Genomic DNA, 23,382 nt, shown 5'->3' with positions numbered 1-23,382 from the left:
CACAATTCATTTTCTTATTAATATTCCCCAGTTAAAGTATTAATCTGATAATACATTTAAATTCTGAAGATTTCACTTCTACTTATGAAGAATTATCCTTTTTCCCCCAGTTAAAGTTATAAAACCCAATTAACTAGCCTAGCATAACAATTTTTAAAAACCTAAGTATTATAGATCTCCTCCTATAGAATTTAAACCAGTGAACATTAGTTCATATGACTTCACTATTAAAGAACCTGTAGCTTCTCAATGATAAGTCTAACATGTCAAAATTGACATGGTGTCCTGCTTTCACGGGGACAGAATCACAGACCAGCCATGGTGGGTGGGCCATTAGTCAGCTGGGAGCTTGAGTGAGGACAGCTGGTTAAGGGTGACTACAGGAGGACCCCACACCAGTGGACTCATGCTCATTATAAAGCTGGAGGTGTGCTCCAGGTGTGCAGTTCTGCTCCTTGGGGCTCCTCCCTCTTGGCCTGCTGCTCCTTCCCTGGACTAGGCTGAGTATAAGCTTATATACTTTATGTTGGTGTTTGCATTAGTGTTGTTTCATTAAATCTGTTTATATTTCAACCCCTAGGGCTTCTGTCCTCTTCCTGATTCACCCTCTCAGATGAGGAGGGGTCATGAACTGCTTCAGTATAGCCCCAGATACAGGCAAAAGAGACACCTAGCAAGAAACACAACAAGCAGTCTAAAACTAAAACATACACAAATCATGGCATGTCATTGTACTTCTTATTAGACAGCAGTTCAACAAGGAAAAACACCAGCCTCAGTACTACAATGGGATTAGTGCTGATTTGCAACAAAAGCAAGTTTTGACCAAAGCTGGCAGGCAGTATCCCTTCTAGGCAAGGTTCTGGTGCAAGCCATCCAAGCCTTCACATGCATAGCAATATAATGACTTAGCATGCTAAAATACACTGAACTCAAAGAATTTAAGATATTACTACTTGTTCTCCATACTGCTGCCTATAAAAGTTTGAAATTTATGCAAAGAAAACAGATACTGTAGAACAGACAAACTGTATACTCTCTCTACACATAATCAGTATACGTATTATTCATGTATCTTGCATATAATACTACATATTCACTATCTGTGTATTCTTCTCAGATGACACAGGTAAGGACAGGTAACACATGCTTTCAGACGGTGTTAAGAGAAACAAGACTATTTTACAGCATTGTTTTTAACATAATGATGAATCCCCCATATCTAGCTACGCAAAAAACATTCAAATCACAAATCAGAGGTAACATTAAAAAGGTAAAATTACAGATACCTAAAAGTCAAGGTGATAAGACTTTCTGAAAATTAGTTCCACTTAACATTCACTTGTTTAGTGACATATAAAAGGTTTTCCCACTTAAGTTGTATATATCATTAGTATTCTTTCCCAGTGTCATCCAGTTTCCACATGCTTTCAACAGAAGACATATTCACCATTGAGTAACAGCCTCAAAGGCTTTGTAAGCCTCAGTTAAGTGCTTAAGTATGAGTGGTGATGTGAATGGCAATACTGTGAAGGCTTTATAGAATTTCTGTCCTGAAAGCCCAGGGCCTTACCAAGCCTACAGAAATGAGCACATTTCTTCCATTAACTGTCTGCCCTCTGAATGGCAGGGAAAGACTACAATTACTTTATAAATTCCACATTGTTAGGGTTTTTTATCTGCATCTATATGTGCAAGTTATGGTTCAATTTTCATTATTAAAAAAAAAAAAAAAAAAAAAAAAAAGATAGTTTCTTAATCCTTCATTTTATCCTCATTTCATGGCCTTGATTTTTAAAAAATCCGTAATGATAAATTTCACTACATGAACTATAAAATTTTGATGAACACTTTATTGTCTGTGGCAACTTAGACTGGATAAGTTCATGTCTATGCTCATTTGTACTCACAGATTACATTCTGCAGTTATGCAGCTTTCAATTTAACTACATTTCCACAATCATCTTAAGTACAGATATGCTGTTGCCATTTTGTTCATGTTGCTAAGAAAGCAGGCTCATAAATTCTTCCAGCCCTACAAACTGTGTGTTTGAGCAGGGCTACTGATTTTGTCAGGGTTCACCAGCCAAAGTATAGAGCTATCTCTAATGCCTCTACATTCACATCATCCTCTGGAGGGCCTGCAGTGTTGAGAAGCATGGGATCTTCCAGTTACTGGGATGGTCCTGCCCTTCTTCAGGAGGTGGGACAGAATCTGTGGTGAATTCATCTGTAGTTAGACTTGACAGAACAAAAACACCTTAAGAGATTAACAGATTTAAATAATTCTAATTAAATAAAACAAACAGAACAGTTGATGTTAAATGAGTAACCAAAGACCACAAAAAGAGCACATGTATTCCAGCAACAAAGTGTTTGGCCTTGTAGGTAAGATTTGTCAACACAAAAGAAAATTTTTTTCTGTATTTGTTATATACAAAAGAAAAAAACACCTTACATATCTGGAGACCTAATAAATGAGAATCACAGCTGTTCACTTCCTGCATATAAGTATTTAAAACTTTCGCAGAGTATGTTAGCACCTGGAAAGCAAAATTTACATTCTGAGCTAATGCCAAGATATTTTCTTGCACAGTAAATCATAGTAAATATTTTCCATAAACAGAGACACATAAATCACCACTCATTTAAATAAAATAAAAGTACATTTTACTATTGCTGTTTCTTATTGAGTAACCAGATGTATGGCAAGTAGATAGACAAAATTTAACTACAGGAAAGAAAATAGATTACTCTTTATGTTTTAATGCATATTATTACACTTTAACATTAAAACAAGATACGGGCTGCATGCATGTGCAGCAATTAGCATTGCTGTCAACAGTGTATGCAAAACAAGCACTTAATTTTTTGGACTCAGTTTAAGGCTCTAGTTTCACAGCAAGCCATGGACAGAAGATTGTCTCTAAAACTACTATTTTACATATATGTGTGTGTGTATATATATATATATTATATATTATTATATAACTAGAGTAGCTTCAGGCTTTCAATACAGGCTGCAAATATTGTCAGACAAGTAAGGCACTCTATTAGAAGTGTACTCAGAACAATATTACACAATGAAGCCAGTTTTTAATTTAATTTCCTAGCTATCAAGTGCTTGACTTCATCATGTTGGTGTTCTCCAAGAAATCTGACAGAAGGAATTTTTAGGTAGATTGAAGATGTCCTGGCTCTTGAGACCTGTGTTGGTATACAAGTTAAATAACTGCATGTTTCAGACATATCTACTTAGACAGAAGGTATACAGATGAGAAGGATGCTCACAGTGCTATGGCAAAACTATCTAGTATAATGCCAACATCCAATTGCTAAGTGTGGCGAAGGGAAAATGCATAAAGGAACAGACTGCAGGGACAAAAGAAAACTGAATGTTAAAGGAAGAGGAAAAGATAAAAAAAGAAAATTCAAGAGGATGAATTTGATTTTAAGCAAAGTAAGAGGAAGTGACAAGAGTATATAATTAACTAGGTTTACTTTCTTAAGCACATTTTTTTTTCTTTTGCTCCTTCTGTTCCCCTTTGTCCATTACTAAGAGAATATTAATGCTTTCACTCCATTAACTGCTTTGTTAATTAAAAAAAAACAAACAAACAAACAAACAAAAAAAACAGAGGAAGAGCTTCCCAGTTTTTTCTTTGTATCACTTCAGTGTTTTTATCAGTGCTGACAGTAACAAGTTTTCTTTGCAATTTTTCACCTAGTCAAAAGTCCAATTCATATGGATGGTTGAACTAATTTTCTGTTAATTCTGTTTAATCTAACACCTCTACTTATATGTTCTTTGCATCTTCTACAGATATGAAGGTAAATCAAGCAGGAACAGATTTATGTCTAGAAGTAATGACTACAAGAGATTTTTAATTTCTGCCCCAAAGAAATACTGAAGACTTTGAGACTTCCAAAACCTTGCTGAAGCTAGGAAAGACCAGGTAGCTGAAGAATACCCATCCTTCCCCTACTTGACAAGTTCATAATTTGCCAGACATGAATTAGTATCAGAAGTCATCCCATACAACATTAACTGTTAATATTAGAAAAATATTAATCCAATATTACTTTTAAAGCATTCCACTGAAGGAGAGATTAGCTACAGAGATACAGTAATTAAGTTACATGAAAGGGTTGGGTTTGTTTATTAAAAAACAAAACAAAAACCCCAAAAAACCAAACACACAAAACTACAGATACAACGCAGATAAATTTTGAAGCTGATATTAACATAAACTTACCAATTGATGCATCACCATCCAATAGATTGTCATCTTCAGAGGTCTGAAAGTCCATAATTACACCTGCTCCATCTAAAAGCTCCTCATCACTGCTTGCACTAGTTATACTGTTGTAACTGTTTCGGTAGTAGCCTCTATGAAACAGCTGCTCAGACTCCATTTAGCTGCTTTATAACCTATATAAAGAAAACGAGTTATTTTTTATTTGGATATGCATTAAAGACTAAGAAGTTTCTATCAAATAAAACATAGGTATTTCATGCTTTGCAGAAATAGTATTAAGGTCACAATACCACAAGTTACAACAACATAACAGTAATACAGAACACTTCATACGTAGAACATTTTACACAAATCTTTAGCTATTTTTAAAGGGATGATACCTCCTCATACCCATCCTTGGGCTTAGTTCAATTTTATCATTGTGAAACCATCTAACTTCTAGTTTAGCTTGTTGGAATGCACACACCCCATGCGTATAAACGTGCATTGAACTGTGGAGCTGGTGCAAAATCATAAGTTTCTTTAGTTATGGTATTTTTATACTCTGTCTTCCTGGAGCGAAACAGACGGCAGGCTAAAGTTACAGTTCCCTGAACACAACTGTTCAGATTCTTTTGCACAGAAAAGTGAGAGTATAAACATGGAAAGGAGGTCAGAATCTCTATGTTCAGATAAAGCTTTCAAAACCCTTATCTATATACCTTTTGTTTAATTGTTATTTTACTTTTAAACACCATGATGCATCAGCAACCCATGCTTTTGTATATTCAGTGTAACACTAACACAGACTCAGGCCAAGTCCTCCTTTGCCTTGTAGAGTTTAATCCACAAAAACAAATTTTTAACTGGGGTGGGAGGGAGGACAAGACATGATCACACTGATTCCATGCTCCCCTTTATCCAAATGAAGTCTCATGTTTATAATTTCTCAACCATCATCACTTTTTATTAACATAAAACAGCCCAATATACTTTTTTTCCAGTAGTAAGAACCCTCCCATTCCCTCTAAGTGGAGACACACCCTCCCCAGTCCACCTTCAAATAATTTCCTTACACCTCTTTTCCTCTGCTTATGCACAAATTCTGTATCCATTCACTGTGAATGCTACAAAGCTGTATGTACTGTAAATATCTAGCCAGCTGGCAACAATAAAAACAGGCAACAGGACTTGCAGTTCAGATCATTCCCTTCTACACAGCTGTTGAGCCTTGTGTAGTTCAGCCAAACTACTTGGGCAGTACTAGGAGTTACTAGCAGAGGTGAGACAGACAGCTTTCCCGTACTGGCTGAACTGTTGTTCAGCCTTCTGAGTTACATAGAAGAAGGGATGAAAAAAGAAGCAGTGATGTTTGCTGGGTAGCTGCAGATGGAACTCTCAGCACTGTGCAGCTGGGTGACAACACAAGATAAAATTCTATACAGGTAAATATGAATTATGTCACATGGCAAGGGAACAGCAGAACAATTCCCAACTTACCTCATAAAGCAATGGGCTCTGACCCAACTACTACTGTTCACAGATGTAATAATCAAGCTACAAGATGGAGGTCAGCATGCACTACGAGTCCCCAAACTGACACAACAATTTTCAATTAAGAAAGAACTTCATTAAACCACTGTATAAAACGGCAGCCTGTCTGCACCTTAAATACTTTATACAGCGCCAAAAGCCAAAAAAATTATAGAGGAGATGAAATGGGTTACAAGAGAGCACAATGACAAGGAAGTACAATATAGCTTTCCTTTTGCAGCGCTACAAAATGCACCAGACTCCAGGCTGGAAACCGTGTATCGTAGAAGATAACACAACAGATGTAAGCAGAATCAAAAATTACATGAAGAAAATGAAGAGCACCTATTGTTTTTCAGTAGTCCTTACATTACATAATGAAAGAGACCAGGCAACAAGCAAAGAAAAATGGGATGATTCTTCACACAGCATCCAGGGAACTGGTGGAATTCTTTACTCTTTGCAGAAGCATGCAATGGTTCACAAAGGGATACAACAAATTCACAGAAGAAAGAAAACTATCAAATACTATGAAAGATGAAACCTCTGCTGGAAATAGAGGCTAGGAGAGCATCTCGGAGGTGTGAATATGCTTATTCTCTTCTTATACTGTTCCCTAGAGATCTGCTATTGAGCAAGACAGGTCACCTCTGCTTTATTCATTCCCATTGCCTTAAAAAAATTATTTAGAATATTTACAATTTAAAAGTCTCTCTTCCAGTAAATTTCTTCCGTTCATTTTTATGTGAAAGTTCTTCTTGATCTCAGTGGCTTGTTTTACAGCCACTGAGAAAACCTTCTTAATGGACAGCCAAAAAAATTTAACACTTATGAAGCATATCCTATTTGAAAATAGTTGCTTATATCTGAAAACAATGAAAGCATCTCTATTTTTTTCCTGAAAATAGATCAGATCATAGTTTCTAACTTATTCATAAGCTAAACTTGAAACTCTTCAACAGATAACAACTTTTCACACCCACTCATTTTTGGCATTCCCAATAAAATGGTACCTACAAAGAACATGCCGCCCCAAAAAGTCAGATCACAGTCTGACTATTTCATTATTATGCTCACAGAAAGTCCTGTTACTCTCACTCTGCCAATATCACTTGGGTACCATCATAAATGGAAGCTACACAGCACAGAGGAAATGAGACACTGGAACTCCCTAGAAGCGGGACTCTCATATTCCAATTGGCCTCCTGCTTGACCAAAATTTTATTTTTTTGCAAGGAGACAGAAGACTCTCCTGAGTATGTACTTTCCTCCAGAAAAGTAGCACTAGAAAACGAAAAGGGCAAAACACAAACCCCTCCCTGTAGTGCATTGTAAGTTTTAGACTATAATGTTCTCTTCCTGTTGTATATAACTTTTTTTTTTTTTCACTTATGTAGTAATCATTATTACAAAGAAGGAAACAAGCAAGAGAATGACCATCCTTCTGTTAGCAATGGCCAAGAGTTATTTGTAAACATATAAAATCAACAAAGAGGTATCAAATCTAGACCCCAAAAGGGCTACTAATTCCACATAATGCTCAGGATCCCAAATCAAAATACAAACTCCTCCAAACATTCCTGAAGATCCTTACTGTTAGTGTGCAAAAGTGAGACTGTAACTTGTAACCACAGGCAGAAACAAAACTAACAAAAGCAATTACTGGAGCTCAAAGGGAATCGATACTATAGTGTTAAGAGATGCAAATTAGGGAGGCATGAATTCTGTTACTAACACATTGCTGTTACCTTTGATGCTTACTCAGGGTATGGCTAAAGCCTGCTTTGTCTTTTAATTATATCACCAAGTTTGGAAGCCACATACCAATTTTTCATCTATTCAAGACCAATTTTTCATCTATTCCTGTTACAGTCTCAGCAGAACTATTTCTTACAGCATAAAAGTGAGGGATTGTAAGCAGAAGATCTTTTTTTTTTTTTTTAAAAAAAAAAAAGAAAAAAAAGATATAATTTTCTTTATATTAAATTCCACAGCTTCAGTTAATCATACTACAAACCTGCTATTCAGAATAAAAGAAGTAACTCTCCCTTTGGATGTCTTTTTAATCACTTCAGAGAAATGTCAGAAGAGTCAATTACAGATATTATATCTTCCAATAATGAAAAATGCTTTCAACCTGGACTGCAATGGAAGAGAACGTTTCATCAATTAATCAGTAACTGACAAAGAAAACCAATGGACACTCCAGAGCCAGACCAGAAATTCTGTGAAGAATAGCTCTGTGAAGAACCATCATCTCTGCACAAACATGATTCCTCTGGCACAAGCATACCTACAACTATATGGTAGGCATGATACTACAGGCCTTCTCTTTGTGTTTTGAAACACTACACCTTTACTGCTGCAAAAGTATTGCTTTTGACAGACTTCTCCAACAACCAAGCAAAAGCTGCAACATGAAAACCATTCATTTTGAGGACCCTAACCAAGGTTCTTAAGACCTTTTTCATTAATTCTTCACATTTCCAGAGAGTCAAGCACCCCAACTACTGCGTATCTGACACTGTGCTACAAATACAGCTTTATATCAGCATGCAGCAATGGAAGGAATGTAGGACACTAAGATCATGAATAGCCTTAATAGTTCAATAAGCTCCACATTGGACTAAAATATTACTTCTTGATAGCATGTGAGTCACTAATTTGTCCACCACTACCTGCAATTAATGGAGAGTAGGACAGCTGAAGTGAACATGCTAGATTTCCATGTCTGCCTTTAAGAAAAGCATTTTTTTAATACACTAAGATACAAAGTTACAGATGGACTATTTTGAGCTGTGTTAAATGCTCAAAGCAATTTAAAAGTGTATGTTCTATACTGTTAGCAGGTACTGCCTTGCTTGAGTGAAGGAAACTGAGCAATGAGGGCACAGAGATTAACTTTCTCCTTGGAAAAACAATAGCAGCAATAATAAAGAAAAGGAGGAGCCAAGAAAATATTTTTTTCTATGGCTACAGCAGTCAGAGGATAACTGGTATGGTGCTACAGATAGTTGCTATAGTCTGTTGCAGACCAGCCTTTTTGGACAGTGGAAGAGTGCATTCATTCAAGAGAACCTGCACAAATGTTTATGTAGCTGTGAAGAAAGAACTAACAATTCAAGTTGCCATTTTATAATGTCAGATTAATTCCACAGATCCCGTTTTATCCAAATGGGCACTAAAAAGCAAGTGCACAAAGATGGAGGTTACTCAAGAGAAACTCCAAATGCGGAAAAATAGTACTGCCTGAATGTTAGTCACCCCCCTCCCCCCCCCCCCCCCCAAAAAAAAAGCCTGAAAAAACAAACAAAAAAATCCTACATTAGATCCTGCAGTAACTCAGGCACTTCCCTGCTCTCAAAAGCCAGACATCCAGCTGATCTTTCAAGCTCTACAGATAAAAGGTCAAGCAGAGAAGCAAGTCAGCTGAGGGAACCATATCCAGTGCAGAGAAGTGTCTCTGGAGAAGACAGCAGGACAGTAAGTGTGGTTTACAGGACATTTGTTGTCAGGCGACCTGACTAATCTGCAAGTCTCCACTATGCGCTCTGTTGTCCCATACAAACACATGAAAATACTATCTCAAAGAGGTAGCAGGAAACACATGTATCTTAAATTAGTTATTTCCCTGGGAAGGGAGCAGGGTAAAAGCTTAATCTTCCAGATAACAAGTCTGCTTTGAATAGTTGAAAAAAATAAAGAGGAAAAAAAAGGAATAAAACAACAATAAAAAACGCAAGAATTGGTCTTAACAGAAGACTTATTTTCCAAACGCAGTAGAATCTTGATAAACCAAAAATTAGCATAACATGAATTTTTCTGTTTAGTACTAAGAGCTAAAAGGCATTCATCTGTCCCCTACCTCACACATGCCTTCCTGCAAACCCTAGACAAGGACACTAAGTGAGAAATTCTGGGCAGACATAAAACAAAAGCAGGCTAAATTAAAATTACTAATACAATCTTTACACATAAGAACGTGTTCTACAGTAGAGGAAATGCAGTGATAGCAATAGAAAAGTAATCTGATACACATTTTTGAAAAAAAACAATCCTTGGTCTCACCAGTGTCAAAATTACAATCTCATTTTCATCACAGACCCAACATATCTAGCCTCCATTTATTTATTTTGTCTGTCACATGAAGAGAGTTAAGCAAGATGAGACCATCACTCATCTGCCAAGCTTCAGGCCTGGAAAATAAATTAATGAATCAGGAAGAATTTCTCACTGTATTTTTTTTTGGATCACTAGCAGAACATTTCTTCACAAAAAGGCTCAAAAAAGTCTCACAGTTCAAATCAAATACAGAAGGGAAGATTAGCAAAAAAGCAGCTTTCCTGAACTTTATCAAGATGGCTTAGATCACAAAAATTCTCAACGATATTCAAGAACCCAAACTGCTGAAAATTAGGAAATGCATATGCTAACCTTACAAAAATAAATACACAGAAAATAATTCTCTGCAGCATTCAAAAACCCATGTGAAACTAACTTAACCAATCTCAGGAACAGGACTTCTCCTATTATACGAGCAATATATATAGCTCCTATTTTTCATTTAGAGAAAAAGTATCTTGGTCAATTCTTAGGTGACATTTAGAAAAATAAAGTCATAAAGGAGCAATGGCATTTAACTGAAGCTTTTTGAGTTAAAAAAACAATGAAACAAACTAATCCCCAAACAAAAAACATCTATTTGAGTATTGTCTTAGAACAGAGGAAAAAAGCTTAGTTTACAAAAATATACATAGGTAAGGTTTAGTCTAGCTCCATTCACAGCTACTTCCAAAATAAAGTCAATGTTCATAGAGAAAAAATAAGACATACTCAATATTTTTTAAACAAGAAAGAAAGCAAAGACAAGATCACAAACACAGGCAAAATTCCATGAAAATATAATACTTGTAAAGCATAAAAACAATCATAGCTATTAAATTGTAACAAAAACCAGTATTCATATCTACATTCTAGATTCTACTGAATCTTATTACTCTTAGACATAAAGGCTTAATACAACATCACAACACCCTGAAAAGTTTTTCCACTTTTATGATACTTTTCATTTTTATGATACATACCAATACAGAATTATCACCACTGTTTCCGACCTTCACAAAAGCAGAATCAGTAATAAATAATCGTTTTCTATACCGCATTTTATTTTCTCAGATTAAAAAACAAAACAAAACCAACAAACAAACAACAAAAAACGTAAAACCTAATTACAGGATGAATACTGAACTCATGCTTCTAGTCATATGATTCCAAACATTAAGGGCATTGACTGTAATTTGTATAAAGTATTCAAAACTACATCATCTCCACTCCTTGAAATGTCATAACCACTAAGGGTGTGCTTAACCATAGCTGTGACAGCTGAAGACTTGTATTATCTGGCATAAAGATCCTGATCTACTTAATGGAAGGAATTGCTTCTTTTCACTTTCACCAAATTAATAAAGTGAGTACTTTTTAATTATTTTCAATCAAAACTGGCCAGATTAGCAAAGAAAAACAGATTTAAACTTATTAAACTAACCTCAATTATTGATACATTAGAAAAAACTCTACCACACAGGCACAGTAATAAGCAGCTACATTACCAGTAGAGTCTTTAAGGGGGATTTAGTTAACAATTTAAAAAGAAAAAGAGAAGAAAAAATAAAAAAGGCAAAAATGCATGCAAGATATAGTATTGATTTCAAAACTAGTGGGTCAGTGCCCATTGCTGGAAATATTTTATCTAGGAAAGAAAAGATGTTCCGTCCCCTTAGCAAAAAAAAAAAAAAATCTTTAGTGTTCCTTCTACGAACATCCTCAGATGACAATAACACTGAAATCTGTTAAGGTAACTGAAAGGTAAAACTCATACTACTCCTTTGAAGAGCAGGAACCATGACTGTAGCTTTCACTGTAGACCACGTAATTTTTGCCTGTTGAGGCCTAGGCCAAGATGCTAATATTCTGTTTGATGCAAATGCACAGCAACAGTGTGCAACCTTTTCTTTAAATTCTTTATAGGATTTTGCTCCTTGTGAATGTAGACTTCTGCTGCAGGTATCTGAGTGATACAAAAACAATGTATACACACTACTTTTCTTCATCCTTTCAGATAAATGCACTGCACAGTCTTTAGCTATGTGCACAGACTGATAAGTTAAGGGTCATATTTAAGTGTCTTTCAGATATAATTTAATTCAAGCTCAAAACATTTGTATCTGAATGATCTGAAAGTACTCAGGGAATGAAAAAGAAAGTGTAATATAAAGAAAATGAGAGACCATCGCAGAAAAAAGGCTTTGTGAACCATATGAGTGCACTGACTCCAGCAGAAAGATAAGCACTTGAAAACTATTAATTCTTGACACACAAAATTATAATTCAGGGTGCCAAACTGGAATGTGAAAAAGCAACATTAGCCACAGTTTAACTCTAAGCATCTTCTTGATAGCAACAGCTAGCACAGACTTTTAAGATCTTCCTGCTGAATTCCAACTTCATAAACACAGAAAAGTCCATGACATCAAGGAAGAAACCCAACAGCATTCTCCAAAATACAGCATAGGCAGACAACCACTGCATTTGAAACCTTGTGGTTTCTGCTTACCCACTCTCCTACTGATGAGTTTCAAACTTCAAAGTGAAGAAAACAGCAAATAAGGAACCATCCACTGTACTCTGGCTACAAATAACAAGTCTTTGGTCATCAAGAAATAAGACAGGCAGGGGGCTCTTCTTGGTATGTCTGACAGACAGATAAAGTAACAGATGCACTGTGAAGAGCTACTCAAACTACAGGGCTAGGAGCCCTGACAGTAGGCTTGCTCTTTTCTTTGCTCTGGATCCTCTTTAGTAGAAACATTAGGTTAGCAAGGTAATGAAGCAATTTGCAGACAGCACCAGGATCTGGCCATGTCTGAATTTCTTGGCTCTAACTAGACAGGAGCCACCTCATCTTTGGAAGTACAGCCTGTCCAACCATACCAGTTTGCCATTCTGGTCTTCTTCAAATGATGAAATAAATAAATAAATCTGGCTCAACACCCGTGAGCTTCTGATGCTAATAAATCAGATTGTTAATGGCTTGTTCCTGCTTTTTAATAAAAACATATACACTATCCAAAGATTCTAAAATAGATTAATAAAGAACTAAGGCAGCAAAGCCCTAGATGTTCTAATACTACCAAAAGTGAAATATTCACTAAATCAAGTGTGTTAGCAGTTCTGAATGCACAGCAAGTTCCCCTCCTTTGAATATTCTTCTTTCCAGCTGTAAAACTTAGCCAGCTGCCTGGCAAGTACAACTCCTAAAAATTATCTGTATTATGTCAGGGTCTACAGACAGTAGACAATTTTCTGGCCGAGGAGTCTGGAAGGAAATTACCACTGTCAAATAGCAGTATCAAGCTAAAAGCAATCATCAAGTTGGATATTTTATGAGGGAAAAAAAAAAAAAAAGTAAGTGTCTCTGTGGTAGATTTTTAATTTTGAAAATTACACAAAAAAAGATACAGAGATACTTTACTAAAAGGTTGCTAGCTAAGAGTTCACAAGAATGACAGTTATCTTAAATGTGTTACATTACCATAGAGAGGAGATCAGTTCACTTGGTTCAAAGATCAAATTTTTTAAAAATAATACATCTATCCAAAGAACTGAAAGGATTTGTCTGCTACAGAGAGTTTTTTATTTATTACAGAGAAAAAAATAAGCATTGAGTTGTGGTATTAAGTGAATACTCAGTGCACATGTCAGGTCATCTCAAATGTTCTGCAATCTTGTAAGTCTTGTTGGATAACTTAAATGAACATTCATGTCTCAGCACAATACAAAAGAAAACTCGTAAGTCTGTAAGACTGGTAATACTTTTAAGTATTTATTCATTCTTGTAGCGTTCCATATGAGAATACAAGTTTTCTGCACAACAAGCAGCAAAACTTGCAACAACAATTTAAAAAAATCTGCAGTTGTCTTTCCTAAAGGCATCACCTTTGGAAATATGTAAATTCCCTTTTGCACATCATAAAATGAGAGTGTTTGGAAGCATATGGAGAGCTACATTTTTCTTTCTTTTTACCAACACATATACAACAGACAAATTAGTAACAGAAATCTCAGGGGAAAAACTGAAATAGATTAAGAACTGCAGATAACACATCAAACCCAACAAATCTGGCAGAGAACACTAACTGGGAGATAAGAATAGAGGAAATTCAAACACAATTTTAACATTCAGGAAAACAAGTACTTAAATTTTAACTAGAAGTATGTAAAAATATTAGGTTACTTCAGTAGCTCTATCCGTACTTTAAACATACTACTGAAGTGAAATTACATTTTTATTATTTCCATTAAGAAACATTTCTTCACTATACAGCATGAACATGGAAACTGCAGATTTGAGAACTTCCTCTTTGATAAATTTCTCTGAAAAAACTCAGGAAAATATATCAAAATTGAGAAAAATAGTAACAGCAAAGGTTATTTTTGTCAAAGGGTCAGTGCTTTTATTACCAAGCTTAATTCACTTTTCATTTACTATTCCTCCTTGAACCTTCCAAGAGCACAGAGTCTACTCCTGTAACTAGAAAGCCTAAAAAAAATACTTAACAAACAAAAAAGCTGAATGACTTGAAGTCCTAAAAGAGGGAAATAATTAGAATATTTTAGAAACCTCTCTGGAGCTCTAAAACTGATTTCTTGCAAATCATAAGACAAGGCATTGTTTTGTCTAAACATTATTCTCTCAGGTTATTTTATAATATTTTTTTAATATTCTGAGCATCTTCAGTTTCCAAAGCCTGGCATATTAACAAGTACAAAGTGCTGTGTAGCAGAGCCTGAAGCTGCATACCTCATTCATGAGCACAGGTAAATAATGGCCTCACACCTGCAGAGCTTTAGGAACTCAGCCAACACAGAACCTGCACTTCCAGGTTATGACAGAAGGGCATGACCGACATGGAGAGTACAGAATTGGGAACGTGCTCTCAAATCACACAGGTATAAAAACGACATCTTAGTTTGGGAAAAATGAGCAGTTTTGCCCATAATTACTGCCACTGCTGACTGGGTAACTACTGCTGCCAAGGACATGCCAAAGCAAAAAGTTTAGCGACACAAAATGTTGACTCTGAGAATCAGGAAGATAAATTTTTCAAGCAACTCCAACTATCACTTATGGTCATTTTTTCAAATTATCACAAGACTTTAGCCTGAAAACGTGATCTACACAGAAACACCTATCCACACCTATCCACACACATATGAGGTCACTTAAATGAGGGGAGGGAAAAAAATTCTCAGTGTTCCTAGAATGCCTTTCAGCAATGGTTCTGAACTTTAAAGAGTGGTCCCAGCTTTACTGCTTACATTTTTTGAACTCTGCTGTTCAAACACCAAGGTAAGAAACACACTGAGAGCCCCTAATGCAAAGAGGCAGAGGAAAAAGCACCGAAGGGTATTTTCAGTGAATGGGGAGGACAAGTATTTCACAGCTAGACTCAGCTGCTCATAGAAAAACCATCACACTGGGTTCTTACTTGCAAGATACCGAAACACCAGTTTGTGACAAACGTTAGGTATGGAAGAGAGCACAAGAGGAAACACAAACATAATTACCAAAGAAAAATGCAGACAAGCTTATAAACTAAAGTAGTTCAGAGCAATGCAGTCTTGAAGAGCAAAGACCAACAGCTTCAACTGTCTTTCATAATCGAGGATTTGGATAGGCTTGTTCTTATTACAAATTGATATTAAGCAGGTGGGAGAGAACTGAGATATGCCTCAGGATCACTTTCATTTCCAAGCATGCACCACAGGGAGAGCAGTTACCTTGTGAACCACTCACAGACTGGATGCTCCAAAGATCTGGGCGAAAACAAAATTTTCCCCAATTTCTAGAAATACTGCAATACACATTCTGCATGACATCAACTATTATCAGGCCAGGGATTTTTTAGAACTGACACACCAATACTAAACAGAAGCAAACAAGGAATCTGGACAATATATACCTTTTATTTTTACAGGTGTCGCAGACACATGCCAAGTCATTTTGCTTCAAGCTGTGCATTTTGACAGTCTGTGTACTGAACAGCAAGTTTATATCTACTTGGCAATCAAAGAGACAACACATCAAATTTAAAGCAGTTAGCCAGTGTAAGACTTTTATCGTAGAAAAAATTATGACAGTTCCTGGTTTCTCTATGGGCTCCTTTTACTTCACAAGTGTACATTTCCCAAAATGCACAAATTATTTTTTTTTTATTTTATATTACAGCATATAAAAGTTTCCTAAAGTGGAGAAGCAGTATTGATAACTATCTGCTTTCAAATCTGTCATGCCAATGTGTCCTTCATTCAAATAGCTGTTTTTGTAAAAAAGCACCTGTGTTGCCAAGGGATACAGAACATAGAAACCTTCACAGTGCATCAAGAAAAAAGGCATCTAAAAGCAAGAAATACCAGTACATGTGACACTTAAATAACCAAGAACTTACTTTCTTTTTTTCCCACAAATTCTGGACCACCAATTAGAAAGGTCCAGTAACCGCAAAAAGGAGGTGCAAGTATTAAGACTGAACTGATTATAATTTATGGATATCTTTCAAAAAATATTTTTAAGTGTGTATTTTAACAGAATTCAGCACCAGAAGCATTATTTTGCTTTTAAGGCCATGTTTTACCTAGTTTAGTACTTTAAAAGTGTGACACAGCAAATTCACTATTCCACACTGAATATATTTCACTGATAGAACACTATTTTTCATGGTCACATTTGCCACTGTTCATTTGAAGTGAGAATTGATAAATATTTGTTTTACAGTCAGCTCCACGTTTTTTGATTGGGAAGGGAAGGAGTTTGGATAAGCCAGGAAGATGTTGAGAAAGAATGCTGTCAACTTCAGCTTTAACGTCAGTGATCTCCAATCTTACCATTTAATTAAGAGGTTCTCTGAAGAACCCATTATCTTCCTCTCGTGTAACAGCAGCCTTACTGACCAAACCTGTGAGCCGACACAACGTGAGCAACTCAAGCAGAGTGATACTTCTAACACTGTTTACATGAGGAGGAGACTCTGGATCTTACAAATGGGTAGGTTTAGGATTGACATTAGGAAGAAATACTTCACTAAGAGGGTGGTGAGACACTGGAACAGGTTGCCAAGGGAAGTTGTGAATGCCCCATGACTGCAAGTGTTCAAGGCTCGGCTGGATGGGGCTTTGAGCAATCTGGTCTAGTGGGAGGTGTCCCTATCGATGGTCCACGGGGGCGGGGGGGGCGTCGGAACTATATCTTTAACGTTCCTTCCAACACAAACCATTCTTTCAAGTCGCCGAGACCCTCGGTTTTCCGTATGTGAAGAAAAGCTGCCACAGAACACCGAAATCAGGTGACAAGAGGCCACCCGCTGCGTAAGCACGCAGAGTGCTCTCCCTCACCCGGCCTTTCCCCTTTCGGAGCAAAAGGAGACGTGAGCCGAGGGGTCCATGCGGAACCACCGTCTCTGTCACTTCCCAACTCCCGGCCGCAGCACGAAGCCGTCTCGCTGACGAGGACGCAGCAGCCGCTGGGCAGGCGGGCCGTGCTGCGGGGGCTGCCTTCTCCTCTTCTCCCCCTCCCACCCCATCACGGTCGGGCCGGAGCCGCAACCTCGGCCCCGCTCGCCCCGACGCCAGCGGACAGGAGCGGGAGGCACTCTCGCGGCCCCTCCTGTCAAGTCGCGATGCCCCGGAGACTGTCCCCTCCGCCCAAGGGAGGTGGGGAGGGGAAAAGGGAGGAAGAGAGAGGGGGAGGGAGGGAGGCAAGGAGGAAGGAAGGGAAGGAGAAGAGAGCAGAGCCGAGTCCCGCCCCTACCTGTCCGGGAGGCGCCGCCTGCTGCTCCCCGGGGAGGCGCTGGCTCATCCTCCTGCAGCGCCGGGGCGGGCCCGCGGGACGCTGTGGTCACCGGCTCAGCCCCGGCCCAACGGCCGCTCCGCCGCCCAGCCCCGCCCCCTCGGCACGGGGCGGGATTTCCTGCCACGCACGCACGCGCCTCCACTCTGCGCCTGCCGGAGTATGCGTCACCGCCACGGCTTCCGGTTCCCGGGGTCCGTCGCAGACAGGAGTCCGTCCCTTCACCGCTGCCCTCGGGCGCGGGGGCCGTGCCGTGGCGTGGAGGCAGCACCGCAGAGCAGGCGGCCGTTAGGCGCGTGCCCGGTGAGCCCGGGCCTGCGCTCCGGTGCCCTGGGACCCGCTCCACGGTGCCCCCTCCCTGCCTCGCTGGGGGCGCAGCGTGAGGCGAGAGGCAGACCCTTGTGTGAGGGCGGGCCATGCGAGGCCGAGCTCGCAGCTGGCCGCTGCGCAGAGCGTGCGGTAACGGGGAGTCTTCAGAACGGGGAGTAACGGGTGCCCCAGGTAAAGGAGGTGCTCAGTGCAGCGCAGCCTCGTTGGGCTGTCTGAACGCGTCTAAATGTTAAAAGCGCTTCGGCTGCAGAATATGAACGTTTTGGTTATTTTAGGGCCGAGCTGGGAGCGCTCTGAGGAGGGCACGGGGCATTTCAGTTCCTGCCCAGATGTCGAGGCCAGTAAGGAGTTAACTTAAATAGACATGGACAGAATTGAGGTTGCAGGATGATACCGGGTCAGGGTAAGTGGGCTTGTTCTTCCAAATATGACTGGTAACATCCACGCAGGTTCGTTCATATAAGCTGTGCTTTGTAGCCTGCGCACAGGGTGATGGATTAAGCCAATTACAGGAGGATTGGAAAGAGCCTTGTGGATCACAAGCCCGCACTCGTACACGCAAATCACACGCACATGTGACCGAGGAGTAGAGGGAACCGCAGAGGCCACCTCGGAGCCCGCTGCCGCGGGCAGCTTGACCTGACCGAGCACAGCAACTTCTGGGGTACGCCTACCCCTACAGGTTTCCCTTCGGGGGAAGACACGTGCTGCCGGTGCCGGGACACACAGTCATGCGGATCGCGGGTAGTTCGTGAAAGATTTATAGCTCCTTCGTTATTCCCACCCCCCGCGCACACACCGTGATGGCGAACGGCGCCGGGGATCCCGGCCCGCGGCTGCTGTAGGCGGTGCTGCCGGAGCCCCGCCCCGAGGGTCACGTGCCCGCCGGCCGCGCGTTACCGGGGTGAAGCACCGCGCCGCTACCGAGAGCAGGGCGCTCAGCCGAGCTGCCGCCTCTCCCAATGGGAGCCGAGCCGAGGGGGGGGCCCGCCAATAGGCACTGAGAGGCGGGCCCGCCGCCGGCGTGAGGCTCGGTGAAGCGGAGAGCGCTGCGGGGAGGTATGGCGGGATGGGGGTGGCGATAACAGCCGCTGTCAGGGCAGGCAGGTGAGGGGTTGACTCTCAGCCGCTCTGGGGCGGGGAATCCTCGGCTGCGTCTCTCGCTGTAGCGTCGGTCTTGCCCCGGTTGTGCAGGGGCGTCGGCCTGCTGGGCCCGGCTGGGTAACGCGGCCAGGCCTGGGGGCAACCTTCCATCGCCGGGCTCAGGCTACCGGGCACTGTGCGGTGCCGCTTTCTGTGGCCTGGTTGCGGTTCGGGTTTGTCGCCTCACCTGCTCTGCGCCCAGTGGCTAGCCGGGATGAGACGTGTGCCCCGGCGCAGAAGCCGCTTTTCGTGCATGTCCGTGATGGATAAAATGAATACTTGCTCAGGGCTTGGAAGGCCAACGCCCTGGCAGTGCTGAGATCGTGTCTCAAGATTCATTTCCCATACCGGGGGTAAAAACAATCCATCTAACTCGTACAAAATTATATACCCTGTTTGACTGAACTGTGCCTTCTCGCTCACAGGCTGCTTATTGATCGTTTATGTTTGTAGAGAACAGCGTTCAGTAGGAGCCCTAAAACACACCTAACGTAGTTGATGTAGTTGTAGTACAGCATAGGTTATATTATAAACACAGCAGGGGTAGGACGAGAGCTTAGTAAAGCCAGGGGTAGTTAACAGTTTGCCCCGATTGATATGTTGTACCATAGCATTAAAGAAAATTGTGTGTTAATACTGTGTTTTGCATTTTCCCGAGGTGCAGCTTTTTAGCTACCTTTCTGTACTTCAAGAGACACAGAAAAAGAAAAACTATAGCACACCAAGACATTGCAGGCATGTCATTTCCACATTTTTTTTCTGTCCTAGTTGTTTTCCCATGTCCTGTTCTGCAGAAAAGGTTGCTTCCTTTCTTTTGCTTTTTTCCCTTGCTATACTTACCAAGCTTATGCATTTTAGTCTGTTTCTGTGGTATGGGTCTTTCATCTTCCTGAGACTCTTCAGCAGCACCTGTGTTTGGTGCTTGGTAATTCTATGACAAACAGAATGATTCTCAAATCAGGGAGAGGATCCTTATGTGAGATGTGTGTGAAGTATGGATCTAAGCCAATAGGGTCTCCTGTGGGAAGGAAGCTGGGTGCAGCAAAGCACAAATGCCAGCTGTTCTGCTACTTCTCTCTGCTGCCATGCCTTCCACATGCAACTCACTAGTGAGTTATTTTTATGAAAGTGGTTTTTAATATATAAACTTAAATACCATCAACATTCAGTTGAGTAATCTCTTTAATCTCAGTCAGTTGGTCAGTAGATTAGAAACACTGATTTTCACCAATTCTAATGGATTTATTTTCTGTGTGACATGGAAAAAGACATATAGGTTTTCAGTAAGGATTAAGCTCATACCTTTCTATATTGAATGATGATGCTAGACTTGATGGGGGATCTCTTAAATTCAGTCCATTTTTGGCTTTTTAATTTTTGAAAATACTGGATGTAGTGCTTCTTAACAAACAACACTTAGGACTTCTCCCCTTAATATAATTGTTCTTCCAAGTGAAGTTGAATGGAAGATTTTTAATCAGCTGACATAGCTTTATATGGTGTTTGTGTGCTAGCTGAATCAGAAGCTAATTGCACTGCTTGCTTTTTTTAAAGATAAACTGCATCCTTTTCCTATACTGTCTCTCAAGATGAAACCAATTTAGCAATTCAGCCCTTTTGTACACTGTACCTGATGTGTGACCCAACTGACCTAAATGGAATTTATCCTGGCCCAAACCAGGACAGAGACTAAGAGCTAGATTATTTGCAGAACTACAAAACACAGGATGCAACTGAGGAAGACAAATGGATTGACATTTTGAGTAAAAAGAAAATGTGACATTAACTGGCAGGCTAGATGACTAAGTATGGCTAACTAAAGCTTTTTTTGGCATTTTTTCACCTAGCGCTCAGGCAAGGATGCCTTAAGAAGATAACCATGGATAAATACATTAAAGTGAGAAAGATTGGAGAAGGGTCCTTTGGGAAAGCAATTCTTGTCAAAGCTAAAGAAAATGGCCAGCAGTATGTTATTAAAGAAATAAACATCTCTAAGGTGAGTGATCATCATTACTTTTTTTTTTTTTTTATTTGTATTTGGGTCCTTTTTATTTGTATTCCTATTTGATTAAAAAAATCATTATTTTCCTTCTGAAGATGTCAAATAAGGAGAGAGAAGAATCAAGGAGAGAAGTTGCTGTATTGGCTAATATGAAACATCCAAATATTGTCCTGTATAGAGAGTCGTTTGAAGGTAAGAATTATTAATTAAGTAGAACCCGAAATAATGATAGTAATGATAGATAGTAGTATGTGCACTACTTAGTTGCCCATAGTGTGAAAATCAGTGCTTTTTTTCTCTTTTTAATCAGTCTTTTTCATACTGTCATAATTGCTTAACTTCTTTTTAATTGTATTTTTTTACAATTCCTCTCCACATGTTTTAATAATAGTAATAATTGATAAAGTGCAACAATTAAACAGAAATATTCACATCTCTTCCTTACACACATCTGTTTAAATGAGAGGGTTGCATTCCCTTGTTTCTCCAGAGTCTGTCTTCTTGAATTCTTGTATATACACTAATGGCTTGAATGCCTGTATATGTTAAATATGTATGTGGTCTAAATCTGGCTATTGATAACCCAGCAACAGCAATTTTATCTCCACATTTGCTGCCTTAAAACACAGTCTTCAGTAATTGCAGTCATGTAATTGCTTTCAGAGCCAGAAAGATAGACTATTTGCTATTTGGGACTATTTGCTTCATCAAGCTATGAATGAAGAAGCAATATAATTCCACAATTTTTTCTCAGTGAATGTATTGGGAGATGAGCAGAACAAATTGAAGATGCCAAGAGCCTGTTGCATAAGTTAAAATACTATTATATAACCTAAATATTTTTTTGAGATACTGTTTAGAAATACTTCTCTTTTCTTTTTACCTTCCTTTCTTCCAACTTTTGTATGCTTTTGATTGGGGGCTTTTAATTTTTCTATTTGTTGTAGTATAATGTATGCCATAGTCATATTGTACAGCCATAGTCTTTTCATTCATAAACCTGTGGTTCTGTTTTCTCTGTAATAGAGGCCCATTTTTTAAGACTTTATTTTTTCTTGTCTTCTTAATAGGTTGATCCTATAATCTGTAATTCAAAATACTTCATGTTGCATCATTATTGCTAAAGCATATTGACTTTAAGCATAAGATTTGATTTATGAAAGAGACTTATTTCAGCAACAGGTCTGCAAGAAATACAGACACCTAGGATAATCTTTTAAAACAATACCAATTTTAAAGCTTAATTAAGGCACAAACAACTGTAAGCACAAAAGAAGATTCCTGGGTTGGAAGAGATGGAAATGGATTTGATGGAGATGGAAAAGATTTGGAAATGATTCTGTGGGGGTGAAACTTGAGATTATTTAATTTTACTCTATCTAGAGATTTTAAGTGCCATGGCTAATTCTTTCATAAGTAAGACCTTTCTTTCGAGCAGCATGTGATAGACTTTATTTATTTATTTGTCTTTTCTCAAAATCATGTCTAGTACCTGGTTAGTATAGTTCTTGTGGCTTTACTAATGTACAATTTGCTTCTACCAAATAATTTTTGTTTGTTTGTTTGTTCTCATCAGTAACTGGAAAAGATTGCATTTGGGAACATCACTATAACTTTGTATGGAATATAATATGCAATATTATGTAATATGTTCAAACTTTCTAGTGGAAGCTTGAATTGGATTTTTGGAGGTCTCCCCAAATTAAATTTAAAAAAAGAGAAAATAATTGTTTCCATCAACCGTTGTCTACTGAAGTTTTATTACTGCTTTTCACTCTCTGAAATGAACTCTGTTGGGTATGAGAGCTGATGATTGTCACTTTGTTGCACTTACAGCAAGTGCTACCTTGGCCAGGTAAAACTCCAAGAAAGAATTAGACAAATAGAGGCAACTGCTTGCATTAGAACATAAGATCCTTTTTCTAGGGTAGGTGATCTATAGAATTATTGGAAGCAGGCTGATGAATGGTTTTATATTTCATTCATAAAATTATTGTCTTTGATTTCATAGTGGTTTTGAACCCCATTTGGGGGCGCTGGTTTTGCCAATGCAATTTTTTTTCCCTCTCAAAATAGCCTGATGGTAATGGAAATGGGAAAATGATGTTGTGACACTTACTAAAAGCATAATTACTTGAAGTTTGACAGAAGGACTAAAAAAAGATATCTGAAGCTGCATGTGAAAAGGTTAAAAATTCTGTTATTTTTTCTGTGACTAAGTGAAGCTATTT

The 23,382-nt window shown here is 39.0% G+C and overlaps 2 protein-coding genes across 21 annotated transcripts in view; one reads left to right on the top strand and one right to left on the bottom strand.

Moving 5' to 3' along the window:
* The window catches only part of CLCN3 (chloride voltage-gated channel 3), a 67,080-nt gene extending 49,292 nt beyond the window's left edge, over positions 1-17,788 (bottom strand). For 3 of the 6 annotated variants that reach the window (XM_071743161.1, XM_071743168.1, XM_071743166.1), the window contains exons 1-2: positions 17,638-17,784; positions 4,257-4,432 (exon numbers count right to left, since the gene is read on the bottom strand). In XM_071743161.1, coding sequence (XP_071599262.1) covers positions 4,257-4,416 — 160 coding nt within the window. In that variant the 5' untranslated portion in view covers positions 4,417-4,432; positions 17,638-17,784. Of the gene's footprint in view, positions 1-4,256; positions 4,433-17,637 lie in introns of all 6 variants that reach the window. The other 3 variants (XM_071743164.1, XM_071743169.1, XM_071743167.1) reach the window with 3 other exon arrangements.
* A 222-nt stretch (positions 17,789-18,010) lies between these two features.
* The window catches only part of NEK1 (NIMA related kinase 1), a 44,949-nt gene continuing 39,577 nt past the window's right edge, over positions 18,011-23,382 (top strand). For 12 of the 15 annotated variants that reach the window (XR_011725741.1, XR_011725740.1, XM_071743154.1 and 9 more), the window contains exons 1-3: positions 18,011-18,177; positions 20,997-21,145; positions 21,247-21,343. Coding sequence is in view for 13 of the 15 variants with exons in the window: in XM_071743154.1 (XP_071599255.1) it covers positions 18,093-18,177; positions 20,997-21,145; positions 21,247-21,343 (331 nt within the window). In the remaining 2 variants the exon portion in view is untranslated. Of the gene's footprint in view, positions 18,178-18,984; positions 19,066-20,996; positions 21,146-21,246; positions 21,344-23,382 lie in introns of those variants that run through there. The other 3 variants (XM_071743157.1, XM_071743155.1, XM_071743152.1) reach the window with 1 other exon arrangement.

The sequence above is a fragment of the Heliangelus exortis genome, chromosome 4 (assembly GCF_036169615.1).
Source record: "Heliangelus exortis chromosome 4, bHelExo1.hap1, whole genome shotgun sequence".
In the NCBI taxonomy this organism is placed as follows: Eukaryota; Metazoa; Chordata; class Aves; order Apodiformes; family Trochilidae; genus Heliangelus; species Heliangelus exortis.
The sequence above is the reverse complement of the archived record's forward strand: the minus strand, read 5'-3'. Positions and strand labels throughout refer to the sequence as shown.